The sequence below is a fragment of the Mugil cephalus genome, chromosome 12, assembly GCF_022458985.1.
Source record: "Mugil cephalus isolate CIBA_MC_2020 chromosome 12, CIBA_Mcephalus_1.1, whole genome shotgun sequence".
NCBI lineage: Eukaryota > Metazoa > Chordata > Actinopteri > Mugiliformes > Mugilidae > Mugil > Mugil cephalus.
In genome coordinates this window covers 24,996,254-25,024,128 of record NC_061781.1, presented here as the reverse complement: position 1 = coordinate 25,024,128, position 27,875 = coordinate 24,996,254, and the positions used below count along the sequence as shown (strand labels likewise).

Sequence of the window (27,875 nt, the reverse complement as noted above, 5' to 3'; positions counted from 1 at the left end):
GAGTTTATGTAGAGAAGATAACTAATTAGGTTACATTCGATTAGATTAGATTCAGCTTTATTGTCATTACACATTTACAGGTAACACAGTGCAGCCAGTAGTAACGCAGCATTAATAGCGTGTAATAGCATATAAGAGGTTGGTTTTATTGCTGCGCAGTGAACGGAAAGTTTCTGAGTCAAAACAGATGAACCACATATGTGGACAGAGGGACAGGCTGCTGTCTCCGTCCTGCTCCGTGGACAGAGGAGCTGGTTCGGGGACAGGCTGCTGTCTCCGTCCTGCTCCGTGGACGGGCGGAGGAGGACGGCATCTATCTGATTTTACTTTGCATGATTTATGACAGCGCTTTGTTTTTCTGAGAAAACTCCAAGTGCTGCAGCTCATGTTGTATCATCACATGACGCCTTCAGATACCATGAGAGTTCTGGTTGTACTGTACACACGAGGGGTGGGGTGCTGGAATTCCAACACAACAGTGCCAACAGACACACACACACACACACACACACACAGACACACACAGTGCAAACATTTCCTTCCTCTGTGTAATGGGAGTGCTCTGCTCTGCTCTTTGTGTGACAGATTCCAGTCAGAGCGTGAGTCAGGAGACAGGAACTTTGCCATCGGCTACTACCTGAAAGAGAAAAAGGTTTGACTTTGGATCAGTCATTCACTGATACTGGCTTTGTGTTTTCTTTTATTTTCTCTATTTATGATCCATTTATGACATTAAACCCTGGAACGGACAGAAAAAATAAGCGGAAAGTGCATAAAAACATGAAAAACAAAGCAACATTTCTGGAATTGTTTCTCAGTTTGTTTGGACTCATTCTTGCTATTGCTGCCGTGAGTCTGAAGGACTGGAGGGAAGTTTGAGGTTTAGAAAAACTGAAACCGGTTCAGCTAATATCTGTTAGCACACAATGACCTGGATGAACCCGCACAGATTTATTTCTACTCTGGACTTAACAGCTGTTTGAAGTTTTTTCTGTGCGGCTCCAGATAGATTCAGATTTTCAGAGTTGTGCATTATTAACTCCACCTTTACATGTGACTCTTCTGCTTATTATAAGCAGGATTCTGGTATAGAATTATGTTTGTTAACATGTGATTTTATATAAAATTGCACGGTACAAGACAACAGCTTTATGAGAAATGTTTAATTATCTATGTTTTATTTCTGTTTTTACTGCAGTGTTTCCCAGAGGGCACAGACATGACGTCTGTTCTGGATTTCTACTTTCAAGTGAGTGAAACACGCGTCTCTCCACATTTATACTTTATTAATTATTACCATTTTTCGTGTCCTTCTCTACCACAATCTTTTTGTGTCATGTTGTAGACCTCCCTCCGTACTACAATGACTTCTTTTACTAAATAAAGATGGTTCTCACAGTTTGAACTAGTGCATATTGAAATGTTGTCGTGCATCGAGCTTCTCTTAAAGTATCTAAAAGATATTTGGTGTTTTGATGATCGTTGTTCTCCATAAACCTGCCGTCCCGTAGCAGATGGTTGGCATCATTTTCATCCTTTATTCTCCTCCCGCCCACCTCCACTGAACTCATTCCCGCCTCATCTCCATGTTGTGTTACTAACACACGCAGGAATGAGAGATTAATGCTAATGTTTTTTTGCTCTGTGTGCGTCCCCCTCCGTCAGCTGTGCTCCATCGAGGTGACCTGTGAGAGCGCCAGCGTCATGGCGGCGACTCTGGCCAACGGCGGCATCTGTCCAATCACAGGCGAGCGTGTGCTGAGCCCCGAGGCCGTGAGGAACACCCTGAGTCTGATGCACTCCTGCGGCATGTACGACTTCTCGGGACAGTTTGCTTTCCATGTAAGTGTAGTGCAAACCTTAACACACCTTATTAACCTCAGACACTTTGTGCATAAACGCTTCTGCCTCGTCATGTTCTTTGCATCTTCTGTTGTGTAACTGCTGTGTCGTCCCTGCTGCAGGTCGGTCTGCCGGCCAAGTCTGGAGTAGCGGGGGGGATCCTGCTGGTCGTGCCCAACGTGATGGGTATCATGTGCTGGTCGCCTCCGCTAGACAAGCTGGGCAACTCCGTCAGAGGGATACAGTTCTGCACGGTGCGTGGTCCAGAAACAAACATTCAGCTCGTCCACGAGAAACATCTTCACCTGCAGATTTACATGTTCATGCATCAGTGACGACAGGAATCCAGCAGCATGAAAGCTCCTAGAACGTATCAGACGTAGTTTACAGACCGGCAGAAACTAAAAGGATCAAAAAAGAATCTGTCCCCAAACCCCAGGAGGTGGAGAACATCATATTTGTCTTTCCCTGGTTTTAGTTAAATGTCCATACTTCATAGAAAAGGGGGAAAATCACATTACACTTTGGTGATTCGTCCTTCTGTCAGTGTGCTTTTAATTAATTGGGTTCTGGTAACCTGCTAGCTGGTAATTGGGAGGCTCCGCCCACTAAGCGCCTGCTGGTGACCTTTTTAAGCTTCGTCCTACTTCCTGTGGCTACGTCCTCATGAAGCCAGTTTCCCCGTCATAAATACAGTAGTTTTATACTTTTCCTACCACAAAGTGCCTTTAGAGTCTCTTCTCTTTTTCCAGAGTCTTCACGTTTAAAACAGACCATGAATGAGCTCCAAAATGTTGCCTGGAATGATGATGAGGAACCTTTTTTTGCATTTCAGGACCTGGTGGAGCTTTTCAACTTCCACAACTACGACAACCTGAGGCACTTTGCCAAGAAGTACGACCCTCGCAGGGAAGGAGGGGACCAGCGGGTAAGGACACGCAACATTTTGTTGTGAGGGGGAGAATAGTTTCATCTCACCTCTTTACAGCAGTGCAGGAGCTTTCTGTAGATACTTAGCGTCCTGGAGCATCCGATCTGGACCTGGAGGCATTTTTTTATTTATTTTTATTTTCTGGCATAGTGGAAAAAATCTCTGTGTTGAATTAATTTAATCAGTTTTGGCTCTTGTTTTTTTTTTTTTTTTTTTTTTCTTTTTTTTTTTTAAAGTACACAGCACACACACACACACACTGACACAGAAGGAGTGACACTAATATTTCCTTGTGTCGATTGAAACAGCAACACTCCTACGGACCCATGGATTATGAGAGCCTCCAACAAGAGCTAGCTTTGAAAGCCCCTCTTTGGAAAAAGGTGTCCCCCACTGAGTCGCACCAGGACAGCTCCACCACTGTAGTCTATAGGATGGACAATGTCGCCGAGTGAAACTTTAACAAAGCAATAATAATAATAATAAGGACACCACACCCCCTCCCTCCCTCCCACCCACCTGACCCTTTTCTCTCCACTTCTTGCAACAACACCGTCATCTTTCCTCACCCCCAAATATTTATATATGATAAGTTATGTAGAGGATTATTTATTGTTTGTGAAGTGGTGACTGTGTGGACGGGCTGGGAACATTATTATTGTTTTTATTTGTGCTGCAAAATGGGATGAGATCCTGTTTCTTTTCATTTTTATTTTAAAGGAGCCTCCGCCTCCTGGTTGGTTTCATGTGTAGGATCTGATGTACAGTGTACAGGTTGTGCTTTTAAGCTAAACCCTCTTTTTTTTTTTTTTTTTTTGACTCAATGTTTTAAAATGTAGGCTAATGGATGCTTTTTAAACTTACTTTTAATTGAACCAAAAACACTCACCTGGACCTGGAACAGGCTTTAGAGCAGACTTCTTTAAAGGTAAATTCAGATGGATATCTGTGAATGGTTGGTCACTGTAGCTCACACTGAGGATTAAAACCCAACAAACCTAACTTATGTACACATGCATTAGATTTAAATGCCTGTGTTTTGGGATTATTGAGGGGTTTTGGTTAAATGAGAGCATGTCGATGCGTGGCCACGTTTCCACTTTAGGAAAAATCCTAATTCTAAAAGGATTTTATTGATGCAGAGCTTGTTGATTTTATTTTAATTTTTTAAACCTTCTGATTAAAAACGATCCGCAGTCGGGACGATGGAGCAGACGTTGATATAAACCCCAGACTGTGGCTGCAGGAGACTCTATATATCTTTAATATTCAGGTTACAACACAACATAGACGTTAACAACTGTTAAGAGTCTGAACTTAAAAACTCTACAACGAGAAACCAGTTTGACGGAGATGCCATGAGTGTATGTGTGTCCAGGTTACAGTTAATACAGAATCTAAAGGAATTGGTTGTGTTTATAGTCCCAACAAAGAAACAAGGGCTGTGCTCGAGTTCGAGCCCGTTATGCTTCTGACTTGAGATGCAAAAAGAGTGCATGTGGTTATTTGTTTAGCTTGTGAGCGTAGCCGGGATGACTTCAGTGGGTGTGTGTTCAGAGCTGCAGCCTCCCTGCAGGTGTTCAACCTCTGTAGCACCTGCACCAAAAAGAAGCCAGCTCTGAGTTCTCGCTGCAGACTTGACAAACTGTTTGCGCAACCGAATGCGTCACGAACCCGTAGTGTCCACAGCATGTCCCCCGTCTCTGCCGTCACTGAACGTTACACCATGTTGTGACTCCTCCGCTGTGACCGGGCGGCTGCGCTCTGTCCACCGGCTTTATCTGCTTTTCAGAACCACCCTCTGCTGTTTGCACAGAAACGGGACTCGTTTAATCTGTTGATGCAGCGATCGATAAGAGACCCGGTGGTTTAAAGCACCCGAGGTTTGCAGGAAATTCTGAGCTTGCACATGTAGAGTTTATGTGCCTGGAATGTGCCTTTAGCAAAGACAAACTGAAGTTCAGATGTGCGGATACTATTTTAAGTGCTGCATCTTTTTACCTTGGACTAAAAAAAAAAGGTCCTCAAATGAGATTTCTTAGATTTATGTTTAATACTAAAGATCCAGTTTATTTGTCAAATTATTAATAGATGCTCTAAATTTGCAGCAGTTTGCTTCACAGAGTCTTGACCGTGTGGACAAATGATTTATTGTAGAAAAACTAAACAAAAAACACATTTTTTGGAAGGGTATATTGTTCGAAGTCCTGCTAGTTTAGGCTTCACATAGCTAGCTAAAGATACTCTGAGAAAATATGTTTTAGTGCCTTTGATTCCATATTGCCTGCTTTTGATTATTACTATTATTATTATTATTATATTTTAAATTCAGATACAGTTCCAGATGTTTTGTCTCACTCTGAGTTTCTTTCTCACGACTAAAGCTGCTTCTAAAATTATACAAAACTGAATTACTGAATTTAAGGAAGGGAGGAGAAGAACCTGGACACATGAGAATAAATAACATTAAACAACAAGAAAAATGACATAATATCAACGTATTGTTGCCTAGAGAGTCGACACCATGAGGTCAAAAACATCTCAACACAAGTCGTTATGATAAAAAAAGGGAAGCGGGTGAAAGAAGGAAAAGGGAAGTGGTAAGGAGCCGTCATAGGATCCCAAATGAAATGAAAAGGTTTATTTTTATCCTTTTATGCAACATTTGACTGTTTCCGACCCAAGGAAAAAAATGAAGGGCCTGATTTACTAACATCCCAAATAAACTGTGTGCACAAGCTTATAGACTGTGCATGTTGTTGGTGATCTACTAAGATTATTTGTGCAATTGACAACAGGTGCAAAAGTGTTGGAGGCCTATTTAAAGCCCTGTTTAAATGAGGATTTCCATCAATCCTCTAGAATATGGGAGAGCAGACTGAATGAAAGCACAAAATTAAATTTGAAACCTTAGAATTGGAGTTACACAATCACACTGGATGAAATTAATAAAACATGTGGCTCTAAACTGGCATCGCTGGACAGGAGATATGTCGCAGTTATTTTTATTTTTGCTTCTATTGTTCCTTAAATGTTGACACCAGCAGAAAACATGGGTTTTGTTGCCTTTCGCCTCCTCCTCACAACAATAACCGCAGATATTTATGTCACTGCTGTTAAAGCCATTTAGGACGTGACTTTCAAACTAAATATAGGTGCAGAAAAAAAACAGTCACTGCAGCCAGTTTTAGTAAATCCAGCTGCATGCACTAAATAAAGTATTTGCATCTTGTCCACCCGATATTATCTTCATACTCATGAAGCCAAACGCGCTAAATGCCCTTTTGGTGGATCAGCTACGTCATTAGTTTATGTTTAGTAAATCAGGCCCTGAGCCACGAACTCCACCTCCACTATTGTGTTTTGGATCAGTAGAGATGGAAACACATGGAGGAAAGGTTAACTAAGGTTCAGAGATACAAACATTCTGTGAAATTAACCCGACTGGCAAAAAAAAGACACAGCGCCCCCTAGTTTTTGGGATGAATTACTACGGACTGATAAATTGTTCACTACTGGTCAAAAGTTTTAGAACAGCATCAGTTTCCTCTGGAGCTTCATCCTACAGCAACATAATGACCCAAAACTTTAGTCCAAGCTCTACCAGAACTACCTCAGGATAAAAAGTAATGGAAAGCTTGAAAACATGGAGTGGACCATGGTCCAGTCTCTAGACTTTAACCCCATGGAGCTGGTTTGTAAGAGTGAATGTAAAGCTCCTGATAAGTGACGCACATTTCTGGGAACTTCTGCAACAAAATTTTAGAGAGAAAGAAAAGTCACAAGTGCGTTCAAGTGTTAAATCAGACAAGGATGGTCAAGGTACTGTGATGAGGCCAAAGTTGATTATTATTTTTCTGACTTCAGTTGTTTATTTGGTCTATGCTTTTATTTCAGAGTAAAATGAGACTTTGGACTGTTCTAAAAGTTTTGACCGGTAGTATAAATGGCTCACACCAACATAGGCTACTACGTGCCTAGCTAACAGCATCTATGCCCCGCCCCCCCTCCATACTATAAAAGAGGCTAAAGCCAGACTAAAGCTTTAAGTAGATTAGCAGATCTACAACAGGATCCTTCTCTTGGCTGTGAAGGAAGCAAAAGTGTCAGTACGTCATTACCTGGCACATCATCGATGTCCATCTCCGTTTGGGTTGTTAATCAGTATCAGTCGTCTCAGGTAGGACTGAGGCCGCTAGCGTGGACCTGATAGTCTGGTGAACTGTATTAAACTCGAGCGTGCACGTGAAGATCCTCCAGCGTCTATAGCACTGTACCAGGTCTCGTCTCATATCTTTTTAACGTAATGATGCCGAGCACCAAACCCGTGTGGACGTGGTGAATTTTTTTGTTATCCTGTTTTTAACCTCCTGAGACCCTGCGTCCTCATATGGGGACGATGAGTTTTAGGTTTTACTGCAGCTTATTCTGCTTCATTTACTCTGCCATCTAGTGGTAGCAAAGGGTCAATACACTAATCGATAAAAACGCAATCATGACGGTCACAGGACAAAAGTGGACGAGGAACAAAACTCCATCTAATTCTACGGTTAAAACATCTGTATTTGTGGTTATTAACGTTTCTAGTTGTGACTTAATTGTCTCAATTGTTTCATATTTTTGTTACACATTGACTTTATTATATTATAAATATTGAAATAATCCCAGTGTCCACATATAAGGACATTGTTTTTTTTTTCCTTCAAAAACTACTACTTCCGGTTGAAAGACGATGCTGATGACGACTTTCATACTTCTTAGGTCCTACTGATCCCAAATACTGTGGAGAAATTAAAAACACAAAAGCTCAGGTCTCAGGAGATTAAAGTCGGATCAGTTTTAATCACGTTCCTGGATCTTGAAATGGTGACTTGGGTTTCGTTGGCGTATTAGAAAGGGAAGGTTTCTGCTGATTGTAAGGTTGAACCAGGCATCGGTTGTGAGGGGGAAGCATCATTTGGACGTTTTGTCCGAATGATCTCGTGTGGTGCGATGGAAACACGTAGCTCGTCTGGGGCTGATGCTGGGAACTGTGTTGAAGGGTTATTTTTGTAGACTGCTAAATATATTCGTCTTGTGTTTTTTTGAAAGAAATAGCCTCAGATGTTTTCGTATGCTCAGTATGCGAACATGCACACAACTCGTGCTGTATTCAGTATTGCGTGTCGTGAGGTTGTGCGTCGTGGGGACCATGTGTTTTTACTGTACCTCTGAATGTAAGTAGCAGCGAGTGCATCGAATATACACTTCAGACGTTCCAAACTTAACACGATCTCCAACAGAGAAATGCTCGTACGTAGGTTTTGCTCACTGCTCTTAATGTGTGGATGGGTTGAAAATGCTGAGACGACTCGATAAAGGAAAGAAAATAGCAAATAATAAAACGAATGTCACGTCAGCTGATGCCTTAGTTCGACGGCTGTCGACTGCGTACGAGTTTCGTGAGGTCAAAGCACTTACTGTTATATTACTAGTCTGTTATTTTGTGTTACATTCTCATATTTTACTCATGGATTTTTGTTTTTTCTGTTATTAAGTTACTGCTCATCTTTGTGTGGAGGTACAAACTCTTCAAAAGCCCCTGTTACCGTATTTATTTCCATGGAACTGCAGCGTTTCCTGCAGGAAGTAGAGTCGAGGCAGATTCTTATCATGCGTCTTGTTGCTTTCTCCTGAATGTTTTCTAGCAGATCCTTTTATTTTATTTAATTTTTTGTTCAACAAGCACTTAGTTTAACGTTTTACAGCTATTAAATATGTTTACACTCATTTGTCAGAGCATTGTTAGTGGCGGAGTCGGACATTCCTGCGCTGTGTTTCCTCCCTAAGAGGAGAAATCATATCTGAGCCGGGACAAGTACAGCTGCAAAAAAAAACTATAGGTGGTAAATGTAATTACAAAGAGATGAATCAACAGAGAGACAGTCTGCGTTGTCTTTATTATTCTCCGAGGGATGATGAAGGCAGCTCTGCTGTGTGCTTTAGTTATTCTCTGTTAAATAGAGAGCAGAGGGCGGTTTTTACCTCACATTCCTCATTTCAGTATTTCATCTCAGGCGCTGAAGGAGGCTGCACAGTTTCCTTTTTCCTTCAACCTGTCTGGGATCTATCTGTGCGATTCCTTTCTGGAAAACCTCCGTAGCAATTTTATAAAGTTTTTTGTTGTTTGTTTTTGCTACGGTGTCAGTTTCCCTCTCACTGGCACAAAATCTTAAATACAGGAAGTAAAGGACACTGATTCGACCTTATTTCAACCAATCAGGACTGATGATGATATCCTCCTCCTTCACTTTGCCTTTTTCAAATCACAAATTTGACTGTGCATGGAGAATGTGCTAGATTAATTCCTGGAAACCTTCTCTCAGCCCTCGGAGTTTAATCATTACAATCAAATCCACGACACTGGGGCTTTTGAATGCAGTTCGTATTTCTGTGACAACAGTTTGTACGACTCATGTCATTTATGGGTTTGTTTCTCATTGAATTCTCATTTTCTATCTTGCATGCATATTTTTTTTTTTTGTGTGTGTGTGTTATTTGATAAATGTCTTTTAAATTCTCATATTTGTATGTTTCATTTGATTTCCTTTTACGATGATTTGTGTCTCGAGCATAAATTGTGTTCCTTGTTTAAAGGAAGATGCAGATCACGATCATTATAGTTTTGTGAGCTTGGAACTGTTTTGGTGTCTTTTTTTTTTTTTTTTTTATGCACCAGTACAAGCCAAAGATATCATGTTAGGAAAAACTGTGAAAAAATGGAAAAATGAGGAAATGGTAGATTTGCAGCCCAGACATAGACGTGTAAAGAAGCAGTAGATGAAGCCATGCACTTCCAAGCTCATGTCTGTTAAACCTTTATGTTTGTGGTTCAGTTTGTAAAGTCTCCATCTTCCTTCACGTCTCTGAACAGAAATCTATGATGGGGTGGACTAGTAGAGTTTATCATGTTTGTTTGTTTGTTTTTTTGTTGTTGTTGTTGCCTTGGTGTCCCCTGTATGAAATAAAATAAAGCACTGTTAAACATCCTCCCTCCTCCTGCGCCCACAGCTTTTCTTTAAACCAAACCACCTTCTGCTTGATGAGATGATCTGAGATGAGCTTTAGTTTGATTTATGCATTTTTAATTTCTCAACAGGATTTAAAAAGTATAAAAATATATATATATGTCCTCATACGTGGACGTGTGGATTATGTTACAGTTAATTAACCAATTTGTAACAAAATATAAAACTGTTTATTTTTAAAAAGACAGAATTGCAAACGTTGAAATCCTGACGTCCTCAAACGAGTACTTGCTAATTAGTTTTGAGGAAAACAGGTCTAAATGAAGTAGAATAATCCTAAAACAAACGAACCTAAAACTTAATGTCCTCATACGTGGACGTGGGGATTATGTTACAGTAAATTAACCAATTTGAAACAAAGTATAAAATGGTTTATTTTTAAAAAAGAGGACAACAGGTCTAAATGAAGTAGAATAATCCTAAAACAAACAAACCTAAAACTTAATGTCCCCATATGAGGACGTGGGGTCTCAGGAGGCCAGTGTACGTCCATCCTTCGCCCCAATAGTTGGATGAAAACGTAGTTGCAGTCGACTTCACATGTAGTTTCAGATTTAACATCCAGGTACCAGAGTGATATCGATCCTCTTATCTCACTCTGACAGAATGTTATTTATATTCACAAATAGCTGAACTCTTTCACTCTTTCTTCACCTTTCACAAGTTCAGCTCATCAGCTTCATAATTTATTTGCTGTGTTGTCCCCCGGTTTCATTATCCACTCGTTTATTCCCCGTCCTCTGACTGATGCAGCAGAGAACACAGAGCAGCTGAAATGTGAATGTTCCTCTTATATAGAAGCTGACTGAGGATATTTGCATCCAGTGGCTCTAAAGGTCTGATCTATATTCGTCCTGTCATAAAGGCGTTCATTTCATTTTTAGTGTGAAGTGCGTCGGTAACAGAAAATCAAACTGGAGTCTGCAAATCAAAAGTCGTCTGTGCGTCACGTAGTGAAATAAGGCTCCTCTGATTCCCTGAGAAGGTAAATGTGACGTAGCTCTGTCGCTTCCTGATGGTTCAAGGTGCCTCTGTGCTCATCATGTCAGGTTTTATAACGGTCATTCATCAATATCAGCAGCAGCTTTGCATGTTCAGCAAAGACAAGTCGGCATATTTAAATGAAGAGTTGTCAGTAGGTTTTTATATATTATACTATACCTGCACTATACTATACTATACTATACTATACTATACTATACTCAGAAGTGGGAAATAACAAGGTACAAATACCTTGCCACTGTACTTAAGTAGATTTTTCAGGTATCTGTACTTTGAGTTTTTCTTTCTCTCATTACTTTTAACTTTTACTCCCTACATTTGTACACAGATATCTGTACTTTTTACTCGTAACATTGGAAAAACAAACTCGATACTTTTTTAACCTCCACGGATGAAGGGACATAAAAAAAAACATGATCAGACACTAGAGAGGGAAAGAAGAAGAAGGAGAGGGCCGGTTAAACGTGGAAAGGTGTGGAGTGGGTGCAGAGAGAACTAGCAGCAGCAGCAGCAGCAGCAGCATGGAGGAAGATTTGTAAAAGAAAGACCTTCCAGTTCATTCATGGCCTCATTTAAGAGAACAAGAATGATTCATGGAGAATGTGTTGAAAAGAAAACCTGTTAAAAATGATCCAGGAGTTCTAGATTATTCTGTCACAACTTTTTTTCATTTTGCAAAATTATCAACCTTTCATTAATGGCACAAAAATAATAAATACTTACTTACTTAGAGCTCCCCCTGGTGGCTGGAGGCTTATAAGCTTCACCATGTTAGTGGATGGGACTTGAGCTAAACTAAAACACTAAGATACATGTTAAATTAACGCTTTTAAAGGATAGGAAACAATAAAATAAATAAGATCAGTGTATAATCTAACATTCTTTTTAATTGTTGGAGGTGGAGCAGTTTTAATCAAACCAAAGCGTGAATCACCAGTGCTCATATTTATGTACTGTTTATGCTTTGAAGTCGATATCTTTGCTTTATGGTATAAAAAGATGCCAGAAGAAAATAATTGACCCATGAACTGAAAAATCTGGATGATTGTTTGCTTTCATATAGTGTATTTGTCTCCTCATTTGTTTCACATTTCCTGTCCTTCTTAGTATGAACTCTTCTAGGTTTGCTTATAGGAAGTGATTTGGTGATTTTGATGGTAAGTCCTGAAGGAAGCTGATTGGTTGATGTGTAGAGGCAATAGTTGAAATGTCTGCAGTGATTTTCTTCCCAGAATAAATGTGCATATTTTATTAGGATATTATCAATAAAATATGCACAAATATAAGATACTGAAAAGAGTGTAGCATTAACTATAGTCTGTGACATTAATATTTTATCCTAACGCCCAAAGTGAAGTGTCTCTGAGGTCCTTCTGTAAATGTTCTGTCTCTGTCCACAGGTCAAGTCTGTCATCAATCTGCTGTTTGCTGCCTACACAGGAGACGTCTCTGCACTGAGGAGGTGAACTGATCACACTTTAACACTGACGTGAACACGTTTAAAGTGAAACCTGTCTCCTCTCACCTCTCATCTGCACGAGCCTTTGCTCAAATAGGATCAGGAAGTATTTACTCCAGTCAGAGTAAACTCGTCCACGTCTGCGTTTCCTTCCTCATAAAACATTTAAAAATCATTGCATTCTTGTTTACAGTCTTCTCCCACATCTTTGCTGGTGCATAGATAGATGGAGATTTATTGGCATCTCTGTTAATACAGCTCAGGGTTTAAATGTCAGTAAAAACCTAAAGAAACTCACACCAATATCTGGCTTTTTCTTTTTAAATGTCAGTATTTTGTTGATAAGTCAGTTATTAAATTTAACACAATCAGACTGTTTAGTGTTTACAGTGAAATGTCACCAGTTATTCATAGTGAATGGTTTAAACTGCCCATTAAAGTGAAGCTTAGTGCAGGTGGTGAACCAGCGTTTCTTCAGTGTGATGATGTTTGTGGGATAAAGACTTTGTGATCGTGCTGAGTTTTAAGCTTCTGTTATTTTGCTTGTGTTGAGGTTAATTTTTAGGTTAAGTTTAAGACTGTAACAGGTTTGGTTTAGGAACAGAAACTTGGTTAAGTTTAGAAAATAAAACCCACTGTTAACCTGAAAACTGGTAGGAAAGCTACAGCATTTATGACGTATTCACGTACTTTAACATGAAGCAGTTCAGTATTTGAGCCTTTGTCTCGACAAAAAATGATGAAATCAGGTTTGATCAAATGAACCATTTTAATCTTCATAAACTCCTGAGTAATTTACATTTTGTTTTGTCCATGTAAGAAGATAAGGAACCTGTTTCCACAATAACTGTGTTTTATTACTGTTATATGTATTTTTCTTTTTTTAATTGGACCCCAGGAAGAATAGTTGACATGTAACATATTAACTACTAGGATCCTGGTAATAAGTCTAATAAGAAAACAAATGACATTCAAACACGTCTGTTCTCAGCTTCCAAGATGTTGCTTTTTATAATTTTAAAGACACAGTTCTCAGAGAAAGTTTCAGTCTGTGTCATTCATCTAAACTACGTCCTGTGTGTTTCTGCAGGTTTGCGCTGTCGTCCATGAACATGGAGCAGAGAGACTATGACTCCAGAACAGCGCTTCACGTGGCAGCAGCTGAAGGTAACACACAGTCTGAAGTCAGCCAGTGGACGTGTTGTGGTTTTATTTATTTTATTTCATTATTTATATCATTGTTGCATATCCCCTCTGCCTCCAGGACACACGGACGTGGTGCGCTTCCTGCTGGAGGCCTGCAAGGTGAACCCGGTGCCCAAAGACCGGTGAGCTTTGGTTTCTCTGCAGCGTGGATATTATTCAGTTATTTTGGCTTTAGAAGTCAAACAGACCTGACCTGCTGAGATTCAAAACAAATTCACATCAGGAAATGAGTCAGAAAACTTTATTAATCCCTCGAGAGCCCGTTCTGTTTACAGTCACAGCAAATGAATAGGACACAACTACATAAACATTTGCACCTGTCATGTGATCTCTGTGGTTCTGAAGGGAAACAGAGAGTCGGCATATTGTTTGTTTTCTCATGGGCAGAGCCGTGTTTTAGAGAGTCTGTCCAACTCAAACCATGGCGCCATGTTTGTTACATCAGAGCTTAGATGTGACTCTATGGGGCGGATGTGCTATGTTGAAATAAATGTCTTATTTTCACCATTAATGGGCCTATAATAAAAATCTTAAATGAACTGTAAAATGCTTTGTAGCCTAATATATAAAGTCTAATGTTAACTGTTCTCTATTTATTTTTTTTACTCTTATGAAACAGTAATTCTTTGCCTTGAATGCTGCACGTTGCACCTGTTTTATGTCGCGCTGCGTAATTTCCTCCAGTGCTTTTTGGTCGTAGCCGTGTTCTGTTTGTGCAGATGGGGAAACACTCCGCAGGACGAGGCCGTGCACTTCGGCCACCACGACGTCGTCACCATCCTGCAGCAATACCACGACAAATACAGCCCGCCTGCAGCTTCCGAGGACAAGGAGAGCGCGGAGAAGAGTCTGGACAGCCTCCTGTAGACCTGCTGCAGGTTTCCACCCCGGAAACACTGGACGGACGCGGTTCCTAAACGCTCAGGCTTTCTGAAGTGTGTGATGAACTAGTTAGCTCGGTGTTGCTTTGCTTTCTGGCTCTGACTCGCAGCTCTGTGTGTGTGTCGTGTGTGAGCACTTTAAACAAATAATATCTGAATATCAGTAACACGGTGTCAACAGTCTGTTCCTCATGTAACTCAGCAGATTGTGTGTAGGTGTTAGTTTAGGTTATTCTCTGTCTGGTACCATTTGGATAATACTCTCATTGTGTTTGTGTTGTGAGGTAGTGAGGTGCGTGGAGCTTATGTAAATTGTGTCTCTGAGTGTGTTAAGGTTCACATGTGTTGTGTCAAAGCTGCAGGAAACAGTGCTGTGTGTGTGTCAAGGATGTTAAAAACATGATGGAAATGTGCAGAGCGGCCATCTGAGTTTTGCTTCCACGCGTTTTGTTGAGGTCCGTGAATGTAATTAATTTCTCTCTCGTAAAAACCTCAGTTGCAAATATATAAAATGAACAAAGTGGTTATAATCCAAACTTAACACTATGTGTGTGGACGTAAATAAAGACTTGAACATTCCTTGAGTTAGAAACATAAAAATAATGGAACTACCTGATGAGTCAAAGTCAATTAACTTTAATTACTATTTTTATTAAGAATATTGGTAAAGAATAATAAGGGAGATATGGTTAATAAGAGGGAGATGTGGTTAATAAGAGGGAGATGTGGTTAATAAGAGGGAGATGTGGTTAATAATAAGGGAGATATGGTTAATAATAAGGGAGATATGGTTAATAATAAGGGAGATATGGTTAATAAGAGGGAGATATGGTTAATAATAAGGGAGATGTGGTTAATAAGAGGGAGATGTGGTTAATAAGAGGGAGATGTGGTTAATAATAAGGGAGATGTGAGTAATAATAATGGGAGATGTTGGTTAATAATTTAAAAGGGAGATGTGGTTAATAAGAGGGAGATGTGGTTAATAATAAGGGAGATATGGTTAATAAGAGGGAGATATGGTTAATAATAAGGGAGATATGGTTAATAATAAGGGAGATGTGGTTAATAAGAGGGAGATATGGTTAATAATAAGGGAGATGTGGTTAATAATAAGGGAGATGTGGTTAATAAGAGGGAGATGTGGTTAATAATAAGGGAGATATGGTTAATAAGAAGGAGATGTGGTTAATAATAAGGGAGATGTGGTTAATAAGAGGGAGATATGGTTAATAATAAGGGAGATATGGTTAATAAGAAGGAGATGTGGTTAATAATAAGGGAGATGTGGTTAATAAGAGGGAGATATGGTTAATAATAAGGGAGATATGGTTAATAAGAAGGAGATATGGTTAATAATAAGGGAGATGTGGTTAATAAGAAGGAGATATGGTTAATAATAAGGGAGATGTGGTTAATAAGAGGGAGATATGGTTAATAATAAGGGAGATGTGGTTAATAAGAGGGAGATATGGTTAATAATAAGGGAGATGTGGTTAATAATAAGGGAGATGTGGTTACTTATAGCTGCCTATAGTTAGTGAAGAAATATCTATATTTTGGGGAGATTTTGCTTCAACAACGTTGTCTTCTCTCAGAAAAGTAGAAAGAATATTTTATTTCTCTGCACATTTTTAATGTTGCATGAAATAATATATTATTAAAATATAATATTATACAACAATACAGCAAACACAGGATTATTACATATTTTAAATGTATGTGCAGGATTTTAAGTTCAGATATAACCTTAGTTGCATGTTTAAACAAAATGTCTGAATGTAGCTTTTCATCTGATAAAGTTCCATCTATTATTATATCTGTTATTTAAACTTGTAAAAATTAATGACACATTTTCTATTTATGATGAATGGAAGTTTAAAATATACGAGGGACATTTTCTTTTCAATCACAGCCTGAAATCTCCACTTCAGTTCATTTACAAGGGACAGACTTGTTTTCATGTTATTCAGTCTGGATTACACATATTATTCTTTAAAACATGGCATTTTAATCATTTATTTTATTTTTTTTCCTGGAAATTCACATTGTTTGTTTTTTTTTTTAGTTATGTCGTAATAAAATTAAATATTATCTCGTATACAATAAGTAAATCTGCAAAAACTTCAACAAAATGAACCTTTTTTTTTCTCCCAATGTTGACTTTCTGTTCTGTAAATTAATGCATTAATGCAAATTTAACCAGATGTAATTTGCATATTTAAACTGAGGCTGTTAAAGTCAATGCATAAATATTCATTTTAACACACGTATTGTTGTCATGACCACGAAGCAAACACGATGTGCAGTTCTGACGTAGTAAATTAGAAACAAACAAGCAGACGTTCAGCTCTAAAACTTTCCCATCTTTAAACACAAAATTTCATAAAACATAATGTTGACCCCCCCCCACAAAAAATAAATAAAAGAAAATTAACAAAATATCGTTTCATTCCTTTTATTTCAAAGATGATGATTTTTATCATACAAATAAAACATGTTCAATAAATGGTCAGTTGCACCTTTAACTCGTCAGGTAGCTACATTAGTGGATTTGCCGGCTACAGATTTTACACAGAGTGAGGGAAGGCTACGAATTATTTATTTTCTTTTTGGGACTGTAAAGTCTTGAGACGACTGAATGTGTACGAATGACGTTATTCCGCTGGACGTTCAGTATTGTACAACGCAGTTGTTACTTCTCTTGGCACTGGAATGCAAACAAATGTTTATTTTAATAAACAAATATAAAGAACGGCTACAGGATCCGGATTTATTTTTTCCTTAAAAAAAAAACAGCAAAACAATCACATTGTGGCATTGATAGTTCATTTGATCAGCTGTACATATACATATATATATATATATTTAGAGGATGGGTGGGTGGGGGGAGGGAGGCTCTTCAAAGCTGGACACAGGCAGCGGTGAGTAGAGCAGAGGGTTCCCTGACGGCCAGAAGACATCAAATCCCAGCTCCTTCAACAGTTCAGTTGGGTCATTCTGCAGCCAGACAAAAAGTAGATTTAGTAAACCGTAACCAGTCTAAACCTAAAGACAAGTACTGAGTGAACACTCGTCTGCGGCCGCGCTCTGCTCTGTGAAGCACCGAAAGAAGTGAGCAAAAATATGATAAAGGAGAAACCCACATATGTGTCCATGTCCATGTCATCATCTTCCAGTAGCACAGCGGGTGGAGATGGAGGAGGTGTAGGATTCCTGTACAAAAAAAAAAACAAAAAAAACATCAGACTTTAGAAAATCATTTTCTGTACAACGATAGAGAAGATGTCTGGGGGTGGAAAGCATTATTGTCTTACTTACACAGATACGCTGATAAGTTTCCTGTTGACGTACCCGTTTCCGCTCTGATGTGATGATTCTTCTGCATGAACAGAACACAGACATCTGGTCTTTATCTGCACGTCAGCATCATGAATCCATAGTTGTGTGTGCAGCTTCACGCAACAGGTGCATGGAGGTCGACTCCAGCCTACGTCTGTGTGTTTGCTGAATAAATGTGACTTTGATTCAACGGGCGAGAAACGATACCTGTGATTTTGCAGTAGCGCTTGAAGGCGACGTCTTTGTGGATGTCAGGGTAAAGGTAGATCAGAGGATTCCTGGTCTTTCGCTGCGTCGTCAGACTGTAGCGGTAAAGAATGTCTGGCAGAGATATCGTCTTCAGCTCCGTCTTAATGTAAGGCTCCACCGAATGCACGTGAGGCTCTGCAGAGGAACCAGAGACGGAAAAGTAAGGCCAGGTTCATAGACAATGGAAACACGTGAAATTTCAGAAACATCGCTTTTATTTAGCGTAAATCGTGATTTGCTTCCACCTGTGAGTACTGGCTCACACTCTGACCAGTCAGCCAGTCAGAGATGGAGGAAAGGCTCTTGTTTTTTGGACCTTGCTTGGTTCTACATACCTCCATTGGCGTCCCTGTCCACCCAGCTGAAGGTGATCGCTCCGTCTTTGTTGCTCTCGCTAAAGCGCAGCAGAAAAGTCCCGGTTTTCGTTGTCTGCAACAGCAGCCGAGCTCTGCCCCTGCTCACGAAGCCCATGATGGACCTGAAACCGACACGCAGAAAGGACCAGTTCACTGAGGTCCATGTGTTCCCTCGCACCACGGTGCATATCTCAATATTTAAAGTCTCAAAGAAGTCTTCAAATTCATTATAATCCAGCCTCTTCATCCACATTCCCACCTCTTACTGGTTGTTCGTCTTATTGAATCATTTGTGTTGTCTTACCCGTCCCGCCACAGATCCACCAGGTATTTCTTAATCAAATCCAGAATCCCATCAATCCAAATCCAGGCACATTCATTCTAGCACACGGTAAAAAAATGTCAGCGTTCACTCAGATCCTGCTCAGATATGAATATGACAACAAATGATGTTGACACTCACTTTGGAGAAGTTGCTCCAGTGCACGAGATCGTCAGGATCGTCTGTGACAAAAAAAACAAAAAAAACCTACAGTTATTTACCACATTCAGTGTATTAAAGAGAGTCCTACACGTGGAATAAAAAAAAAAGCAAACACTCCCTTGACAATAATTATTTAAAGGCTCGTGTCTGTACAGGAAGTGTAGCGCTACAGCCAGATTTAAAACATTCAGCCTGAATAGCTGAACAAACGTAACAAACATACGCTTAAATTATTATTAATAAAAGTATTTTTGCATGAACACAGCCACCACTTTATGATAAGCTAAGCTAACCGACTGCTGACCGTTATCGGGACCAGAGTCCGTGTCAAACTCGGACTATTTAACTATTTCTGTCTGTTATACTAGTCGCGTTGCGTTTCTCTGTGTGACGGTGTGCATCAGAGAGTCCTAGCAGCCAAACACTCACCACCCACGAGTTTGTCTCGGAGCATGGAGAGCTGGTCGTCGTCGAGTCCTCGTTGACCGACGGACAGAAACTGCCAGCTCAGAGCCTGAGACAGCTGAGTCCAGGGCAGCGGAGGAGGGCTGACGAACAGCGACAGGTTCTAGGAGGTGAAGTTATGGAAATGTGACAATGCAACTGCTGCTTAGGGCCAAACAGACCCTGGTACGTTGGTTTAACTGCTGGGATGTGGCTTTACCATGGAACTGCTCTGGCACAACATGTTGTACCAGATGATGGAGGCCCAGGCGCTGGGGACCTGGTTGGAGCTGGATACGACGATCACAGGAAGGGAGCTGGTCTGGACCAACACGAGGGTAAAAGTCAGTCAGTGAACTTCCTTCTTCTGGGACTCAAAGTCAAGAGCAAAGATCTCACCTCAATGCTGAACGTCTGCCCTGCGCTGTGCAACTCCGTCACAAACTTAATGATGTGGAGCTCCTCAGTGACGATGAGACGACTCTGGTGGAGGAGGAGGAGAAAACTGAGTCATACTGGAGGCACTTAACAGTAACGTGGGAGGAAAATGTCCTTGAAGTGTGTCGTTTTTTTGTGTACGTGGTCTTTAATGGTCTCCGTCTACTCCTGAGGGAAATATGCTGTATTTAAGAGTTTGACATAAAAGTGCACGACGAGGGACTAGTAAGAGGGCGCAATGAGGCCTGCATCTGTCAAACGTGCAAAATATTGGGCGCAGTCCATTTAGTGTGTTTGGCTTAATGAAGATAAAAAGATACGGGCGTTTCTGAAGGAATGAGCATAAATATCGTGCAGAGAAGGTAAAAAAATAGATTATTTAGTTCACGCAGTGGGACTCATATTATTAAAGCTGAAACTGACGGAATAAACAGATTTTTCTGTATTTAGTTTGATTAACTGGCTGAGCAGAGGAATAAATGTCTGCGTTGTGTTATTGTTGTGAGGAGGATGCGAAAGGCAACAGAGGACCAATCTTTTTCACGTGCGTCAACATTTTAGGAACGACGGAAGCAGAAATAACTGAGATGTATCTCGTATCCAGCGATAACATTTTGGAGCCACCTGTTTCCTTTGCTCTTCTTATTTCTCACCATTTTGTCTTAATTCCACTTTTCCTTTTGTTTTCCCCACAGCATCGACCTCATAACAAGCAGCCTCTCATACTGACTTTCTCCTGGTTCTGTTAATATTCCTTTGCTCTATCTCCAAAATATGTTTGTTTTTTTGCCTCTAATTCCACAGCTTCAAATTTTATTTCACGCCTTCGTTAGGTCTGTTCTCCCAAACTCCCTCCACCACCTTTTGCAACAGTCTATAAGCTTGTGCGCACAATTTAGCATCGCCCTTTATTTGGGATCGTAGTTAAATCAGGCCCTAAGTCACTGAAAGTTCCAACCTGTACGTCTAATTTAATATCCACGTTAGGTAAAATGGATATGTGACATTTTTAAAATCAGAAGGTGGCTGAAAAATAAATGTCTTCTCTTACCTCACACAATCCTTTTGTTCTTGACCTTTTCTCTGTAATGGACTGAAAAACAAATGGTGAGAACTGTTAGATTCTTGGGTTAATAAATGTACGTACTGTTTAGAAAATACATATAAATAAAAAAATTAAAAATAGATGATGTGTCCTTTAACTTTCCAGGTGTTTGACAGTTTCGTACCATGTGGTCAAACTCTGCGGTCAAGCCTCTATCAGGTGTGTCCACATCCAGCACTTTGCTGTCGCTCCTGTTGAAATCAAAGAGACGGAACCTGCACCCGGAAACGAGAAGTCAGAATTAACCGATGTTCATCTAAACCACCGATCAGCTGTGTGTCAGTCACATACCCGCTGCCCGTCTTGGTCTCTTCAACGTCCCTTTATTGTGGGAAAGCACACAGACAGAATCATGAGAACAAGAAAATAATTATCTATACTTAAACAAACTCATCACTCGTGTTTTTTTTTTGTTTTGTTTTTAACTCACTTGTCAAATACTGGTTTGACTTTAAGCATGCACTTAAAATCAGGGATGTTTGCTAAGAACCTGAGGAGAGAAAAATAGAAGATCAGCATCAGCATTTCATACGAATAAGTTGTGTTTATTTACAATCATTCGTCCTATTTTAAAGGCAACCTTACCTCACTGTCACTTTGAACTGCACCCCGGTCTTGATTATTAGAGGCCGCTGTGGTAAACTTTGCATGACGGGTTGTTTCTCAACAACAAGAGCACTGCAACGCAAGGCCACAAAAAAACAGCGTGAGGACAGTTTGTGAGTTCGTGCTATGGATGAAACAGTCCTGGTGTCATGTCTTACTTTGTGAGAAGCTTCGCGAGCAAGGACTGGCCGAACGTCTGCATTTCAGCGAGTGAAGCTGCGAGGGAAACACCGTAGCAGCTGCTGTATTTGTTGTCCTGTTCCTGCAGCTTCTGCAGCTGTTTGTGTATTTCTAGCAGCACCTCAGCGACGGTCGTAAACCTGCACACAGAACACGAGCGCCAGGGATGGATGGCATTAAAAAACATACAAACTTTATCCAAAAATGGAGCCTTTTTATTTTTTAAGGCATTTTGTAACGTGCAAGTCGAACAGAATATTAATTTAAATAATATAAATACAACTAAGACTAAGAAATAATGAACAAACTGTCATGATGATCCTAATAAAACCAGTGGCGTGGGGTCTGTCAGGCTATCGAAGACGCTACATTACTTTTAATAAAATGCTAAAAATGCTATGCATGGTCAGATGATGGATCTAATTCCAGGTGTTTCCTCCCTTGTTGCAGGTTCTGCATCTTTTGAGGTGAAGTCAAGACAAACTTGGTTTGACCTTAGACATTCTGAAGGTTCATTTCCATCCATGCAGGTGAAAAACCGACAGCACAGCAACAGAGCTAAGGAGGCTAAGCTAATTAAATATTCAGTGGCACCGATATAAAGCCCCCAGATCTGATTTGCTTCTCAGTCTGGTTATTATCCTTTTACCACTTTATGGTACAGAGCACATTATCATAGTATAGGCTACACAATTATTGATACATGTCTGAGAAACTAGATGAACCAACGTATAAACTGGTATCTACCACTGCTGAAGGTGGTCCAGGCTGGTGTCAACGGGACGTCCCAGACAGGACATCTGCTGCTTGTGTTTCCACGCAGGCAGCTCCACATCAGTGAGAGTGGTCACAATCTGCTCGGCACATTTTAAAATGCTGACCACACGGTCCGGCACAATCTGAAAGAAGAACAACCAGGAAGAAAGATAAAATAAAAAATAAAATCACACTATCATTAGTGTGAGCCTTGATCTCAAAAACGCCGCTTTAAAAATGAAGTTTGAAGTTAGCCTAGCCTTATGCTAGCCTTATGCTAGCTAGTTACCTAGACTAAACATTTAGATAAATAGCAGCTAGCATCATATATACTGTGAAACCCATGTGTGCATGTATTTTATGTCCATGTAAATAGACACATTTAATTTAACTTTACCTCAGTGAAGTTATTATGGCTAGCATGCTAATGCTATAATGATAATACCAAATAACAGTAAGACTGGTTTAATTTTGACTATTTCTGAGTATTTATAATTTTTCTGAGTAATTTGAACCTTTTAATGGTGATGGATGAACACGGAGACTGAGGAGAAGGTAAACACAGCTCCATGACTGATGAGGTGATTGGGCTACAAAGCATTTTACAGCTCATTTAAGATATTTAAAGGAAGTAGACGCTGGGATATTTAAGTGAGGACCTTTAACATATTGACAGATGTTGGTAATAACATTTATAGGCCTGTTAATGGTGAAAATAAGTAATTTATTTAAACATAGAGTTACACTGTAGAATCTAAGCTCTGATGTAGCAAACATGGCGCCATGATTTGAGTTGGACAGACTCTCTCTAATATATGGCTCTGGTGCAAACACCGCCTGGCTGCCCTCCTGTGGCTCGGAGGAGTATTGCAACCAAACATAAATTACGGCTCTTACACTACCTGTCTTTTTTGCAGGATGATGTCTGTCAGCTTGTAACACTCCATCTCCACAAATCTCTGGGACTGAGCCAACCCATTGTGCTGCTCCACTGGTAACAACAAAACAGGCACATTTGTCAAACACAAGCGAAGCCGGAAGTTCATCCACGTCACCTCCTTTTCTGCAGGTGTGCTGACAAACCTTTGCTTTGCCAGGTCTTCAGTATGAAGTCGAGCTTCTCATTTAGATTCTCCAGCATCTTAATTTCCTTCTTGATCTCCTGCATTAGAGTTCACAAAGTCATAAATACAGTATACTCTGCTCTACAGCTGTGCAGCATTTCTCTTTCGAGGCAGCTAAAAAGTTACAGCGAGTTTACCGAAGCCTGCTGTTTCAGTTTGCTGACTTTGTTGTGCAACTCCGTCCAGTGTTGTTCCATGCTTTGACCCATGCAGCCCTAAGAAAAACACAGAACAAAAAGTTTAATACTGTACTGAAAATATTCCTACAAAGCTTTAACCTCCTGAGACCCTGCATCCTCATATACACCTTATTTTGCTTGATTTAAACCTGTTGTCCTCGTTAGTGGACACTTTAGTCTGCCATCTAGTGGTAGCAAAGGGTCAATACATTAGTTGGTAAAAACATGTTAGCTGCATTCACTATGTAGACGATCACAGGACAAAAGTGGAAATTCTACGGTTAAAACATATTTATTTATGCTTATTAACGTTTCTCGTTTGATATGACGCGCAAATTTAACTAATTTTATTAATAGCAACGAGCTACAACGTCGCTAATTAGCAAGTACTCGTTTGAGGACATTGGGACTTCATTGTTATGGTTTTGCTCAGCCATGTTCAGGTATTAAAATAAACAGTTTTATATTTTATTATAATATATAATGATGGAATCAGTGTCAGTGTTCACATATGAGGACACTGATTTTTTCCAAAAACTACTACTTCCTGTTGAAAGATGATGCTTAGTTTTCATACGTCTTAGGTCCTACTGATCCCAAATACCTTGGAGAAATTAAAAACACATAGCAAACAAAAGCTCGTGTCTCAGGAGGTTAACTGCTCGTGTTGGCATGAAACGTATCTCGTCACCTGCTCCTGAGAGATTGAATCCAGGATTTTCTTTTCCTCCTTAAGGCACCAAGAGAGACGTATGGCCAAGTTTAGTGGATTATTTTCAAAGTTCTCCTAGGAGAAAAAAAAAAAATCCTAATAAATAGTAGGAATCCAAGAAATCCAAGAAATAGCAGATTTTCAATTTCTCATGTCGGCCTTACCTTTAAATAATTCTTCATCCTTAAATAATCAGGCGCCTGCAAAATGTTGTTCTCCTCAACAGAACGTTTCCACTGTTCGTCCAAATGGAGAAGGAAAGAACTGAAGTACGTGTTGGCTTGAGCTTCGTTCACAGCGGCCGAATCCCTGAGAGAAGACAACTGGATGTCAAGGTTTGATGTAGCGAGATAAAAGTTCAGGATAAGAGGATCTAACCATGTACCAAACATAAGCACAGACATAATTATTAAGAGAGATGAACACAATATGTAAGTCTCCACTGACGTTCCTGACTAGGTTGAGTTTAAACTGGTGCAGATGCTACACTGGTCATAAGGTGACTGTATGTTAAGCTCAAGTCTGGGATTGTTTGCAGTCTAAATAAGTTTGATACGTGCTATAATATGCCAGGTGGACAACATACTCACTCATTCATCGTTTATTTTCTGTAACCATTTCTAAAATACATATAAGTTAAGGCTGTCAAAGTGCAGGCATGTTTATGTTATTATGACCTGGGCCTGACCGTAGCAAAATAAAAGTGATATTTTTGAAATTTCTATAAAGTATTTTGCACGCGTTTCCACTGAAAGGCGTTTTGCGAATGAGCTGTAACTCTGGTAAAGTCTCATCTTGCGATGTCCCATAATTCTCACGAATTCTCGTCACTTTAAGGAAGATGGACCAACTGAGTCACCTCCAGTGACGTCGGTGACGGGGAAATGCAGAAAAAAAAAATTTCCATTGGACTTTTATTTTGTGGTCTGAAAAACCACAACATGAGGGCATAAAAATGTTTTAGCTTTAGATAAAGAACTAGTAACATTGTGGAAAGTCAGTCAGTCTGGAGAGAGGTAGTAATAAATAATTATGTCCTGCGCCAAGTAGCATTAAAACTGCTGAGTGATGAGAGCAGGGAGAATTCTGTGCAGCTCAGGTGTTGGTTACACACTTTAACTACAGATATCAAAGGATTAATCATGAATGAATATGTTAATCTACTGATACTACTTGAAACAATAGGGAGAGATGTGCAAAATGCAGCTGGACCCTCTCATGGAAGCCACAACAACTTCCCTACATCTACAAATATTTCAAGGCAGTAAGTTGGTCTGGAGCATAGACTGTATACAAATATGGACAACCTGTCTCCACATTCTTGCATTTGCCAAACTGACGCAGAGTCTGATCAGTATGGACAAGGGTGGAGCCACGATATCGATGCCCCGCCCATGTTTCCCTTCAGACCCACTCGTATTTTTCTTTTAATTAATACTACCCTGTGCTTTATCTTTATCAGTAACAAGGAAATGTTGGATTATACGCTGGACTTATTGTTAAAAATAGTTTTTACCACTCTCACGGTCTCACAGGACCACTTTACAGAGCTGTTGGCATGGCAACTGGCGGTCGCCATCATGTCACATCCTGTTTCTATCGTGTTCATCACATTGTACTAACTATATAAAAATGAGAGAAACCATAACTGAAAAAAAACTCACGTGTATTTTAGTGTTTTATTTTGACCCAAGTCCCGCCCACTAATATGGAGGAGGCGGAGCTTATGACCTAAGGGGAGCTTTTCTATCTTTAGTAACCATGAGGCAATTAAAGGCAACAATAACACACGATCGAGTGGGAAAAGCTCAGTTTAAGACTTTGGATAAACAAATGGAATAAATATATACATAAAGTAAATGAGCAGCTCCTCCGTTCATATTTATATACAGTCTATGCTACATTTCACGCCCCCGTCCTTCATACAGCCAGACTCAGCCCCTGCGCCCTTCCACACGCGTCTTACCAGTCTTGGCTCTCGATCCAGAAGCACAGAAAGTGTCGGATGTCTCTGGGGAACGTGGTCTCCCCGTACAGCTGCCTCACACGGCTCTGGAGAGACGAGTCCAGCCTCAGCAGGTCCTGCCACTGCGCCATCTCCAAGTATCCCGGACAAAAATGAATCACAATGTATCCAAAAAATCACGCAACGAGCAGCCGGATGAGAATCACGGGAAACAAGGAACCTGAACAAACACTAACGACGCAAATATTTGGACAACTAACTTTTGACATTCAACAAATAGAAGAAATGAATGAGGGCAAATAAATAACTGAGCAGCTCAAAAACGAAACTGTTCCCGTATCGAAAGAGGAAAGGAAAACGATCCTTTGCGTCCTGCACACTCAATAAATCTGACCTTGTGTCTGTCGCTATGGTTGTAATTTACAGGTAAAGTGAGATAGACGTCTCACACCAGACCACCCGACCCGACCCCTGTCCTGACCGGGTCTGACTGTGGTTCCGCGGGCCGGTGCTTTTTATAAACCCGGTAACGCCCTCCGAATCACGTGATTCACCAGAAATCGTGGCCGAGCTGAGTCAAGTTAACCCCTCGGTTGCACAGTTTGCATTTCCGCTTTCAAATCACGCAACAAAAGGACAAAGGGAATAAGATTTAAAGTGAACAGGACGTTTATCTCAAAGAGTCTTTAAATGTAAATGAACTGTAGAGATTGTGCGCGGACCCACAAGAGAGAGACGGGTTGTGCGTAAATGTTCGGGAGTTTTAGGTGTAAGAGGATGTAAAAGGCTACAGGCCGTGTGTCAAACATACGGCCTGCGGGGCAAAAGAGGTCCGCCAGAGGGTTTAAAGTGGCCCGAAGCATGAATTACATATACATTACATAGAAGAATGGAAATAACTTATTTTCCTAATTTGTCTTAGTAAAAGAAGTGGACAGAACACAACACTGAGAGCCAGGACCAAAGAGCACAGAAATGAGCCCAAACTGCACTTATCTTTCATAAGAAATTTCATTTTTTAAAGAATTCTCATCTGTTTTTGTAGAGATGGTTGTAAACATACTCCCTTTACTGCACATACCAACACATTCACACCAGGCCTCAGGCAAAGAAGAGGTTTTGTTTTTGTTTGTTTGTTGCAGGAACTAGATAAGAAAATTGCAGTTTATCGAGTGGCCGCTTGAGGCTGGTTGCAAAAGGGAGTAAATCCCCATAGACCCAGTGTTAAAAAGCTTTACAGCATTATTAAACATGTTTACAGCCTGGTGCAAAAAAAAAAAAAAAAAAAAAAAAACGGGTTTGGTCTCAATGGTTTATTTCACTATTCATGACAACACAACAGGGGTGAATTTATTTCTTCTGTGTTGGTTCAGCCAGAGGGACTACAGTGTGATGTTACCTTCATTTCTGTGTGAGTATTCAAGTTAAGCTAGAATACTATGATCTTAGCACAACATCTAGTCAACATCAGTGCTATTGCTATAATTTGGATGGTTTAGTATCACGAGCCACAATTAAAGTATTGTGACACTCATGCCAGACGTTA

The 27,875-nt window shown here is 40.1% G+C and overlaps 2 protein-coding genes across 4 annotated transcripts in view; one reads left to right on the top strand and one right to left on the bottom strand.

The window, feature by feature from the left end:
- The window catches only part of glsb (glutaminase b), a 34,008-nt gene extending 19,041 nt beyond the window's left edge, over window positions 1-14,967 (top strand). The window contains exons 10-18 of one of the 2 annotated variants that reach the window (XM_047600389.1): window positions 586-652; window positions 1,199-1,249; window positions 1,666-1,842; window positions 1,965-2,096; window positions 2,678-2,770; window positions 12,243-12,304; window positions 13,392-13,468; window positions 13,566-13,629; window positions 14,227-14,967. In XM_047600389.1, coding sequence (XP_047456345.1) covers window positions 586-652; window positions 1,199-1,249; window positions 1,666-1,842; window positions 1,965-2,096; window positions 2,678-2,770; window positions 12,243-12,304; window positions 13,392-13,468; window positions 13,566-13,629; window positions 14,227-14,374 — 871 coding nt within the window. In that variant the 3' untranslated portion in view covers window positions 14,375-14,967. Of the gene's footprint in view, window positions 1-585; window positions 653-1,198; window positions 1,250-1,665; window positions 1,843-1,964; window positions 2,097-2,677; window positions 2,771-3,081; window positions 9,802-12,242; window positions 12,305-13,391; window positions 13,469-13,565; window positions 13,630-14,226 lie in introns of those variants that run through there. The other variant, XM_047600390.1, reaches the window with a different exon arrangement.
- Window positions 14,968-16,834: 1,867 nt separating this feature from the next.
- LOC125017356 (signal transducer and activator of transcription 1-alpha/beta-like) lies at window positions 16,835-26,817 on the bottom strand. 2 transcript variants are annotated; one of them, XM_047600384.1, is made up of 23 exons: window positions 26,330-26,817; window positions 24,528-24,672; window positions 24,343-24,438; window positions 23,610-23,687; window positions 23,432-23,510; window positions 23,251-23,339; window positions 22,340-22,491; window positions 21,571-21,732; window positions 21,392-21,484; window positions 21,237-21,296; window positions 21,098-21,127; window positions 20,931-21,021; window positions 20,753-20,794; window positions 19,663-19,746; window positions 19,484-19,585; window positions 19,249-19,387; window positions 18,799-18,839; window positions 18,640-18,716; window positions 18,315-18,457; window positions 17,938-18,114; window positions 17,710-17,770; window positions 17,535-17,604; window positions 16,835-17,388 (listed from the first exon to the last, which is right to left on the bottom strand). In XM_047600384.1, the coding sequence occupies exons 1-23, from the start codon at window positions 26,458-26,460 to the stop codon at window positions 17,257-17,259; spliced, it is 2,274 nt and encodes a 757-aa protein (XP_047456340.1). In that variant the 5' UTR covers window positions 26,461-26,817; the 3' UTR covers window positions 16,835-17,256. The 2 variants fall into 2 exon arrangements, with proteins under 2 accessions (XP_047456340.1, XP_047456341.1); XM_047600385.1 differs by having other exon boundaries at window positions 17,743-17,770.
- Window positions 26,818-27,875: the final 1,058 nt, after the last annotated feature.

Bases quoted from the DNA above. Each gene is read 5' to 3' on its own strand.
- LOC125017356 (XM_047600384.1), bottom strand. From the start codon at position 26,460: ATGGCGCAGTGGCAGGACCTGCTGAGGCTGGACTCGTCTCTCCAGAGC. The intron at 20,795-20,930 runs GTACGAAACTGT...TTTGTTTTTCAG, and splicing joins CCGCAGAGTTTGACCACATG to TCCATTACAGAGAAAAGGTC. The intron at 19,388-19,483 runs GTAAAGCCACAT...TTCACCTCCTAG, and splicing joins TGTGCCAGAGCAGTTCCATG to AACCTGTCGCTGTTCGTCAG.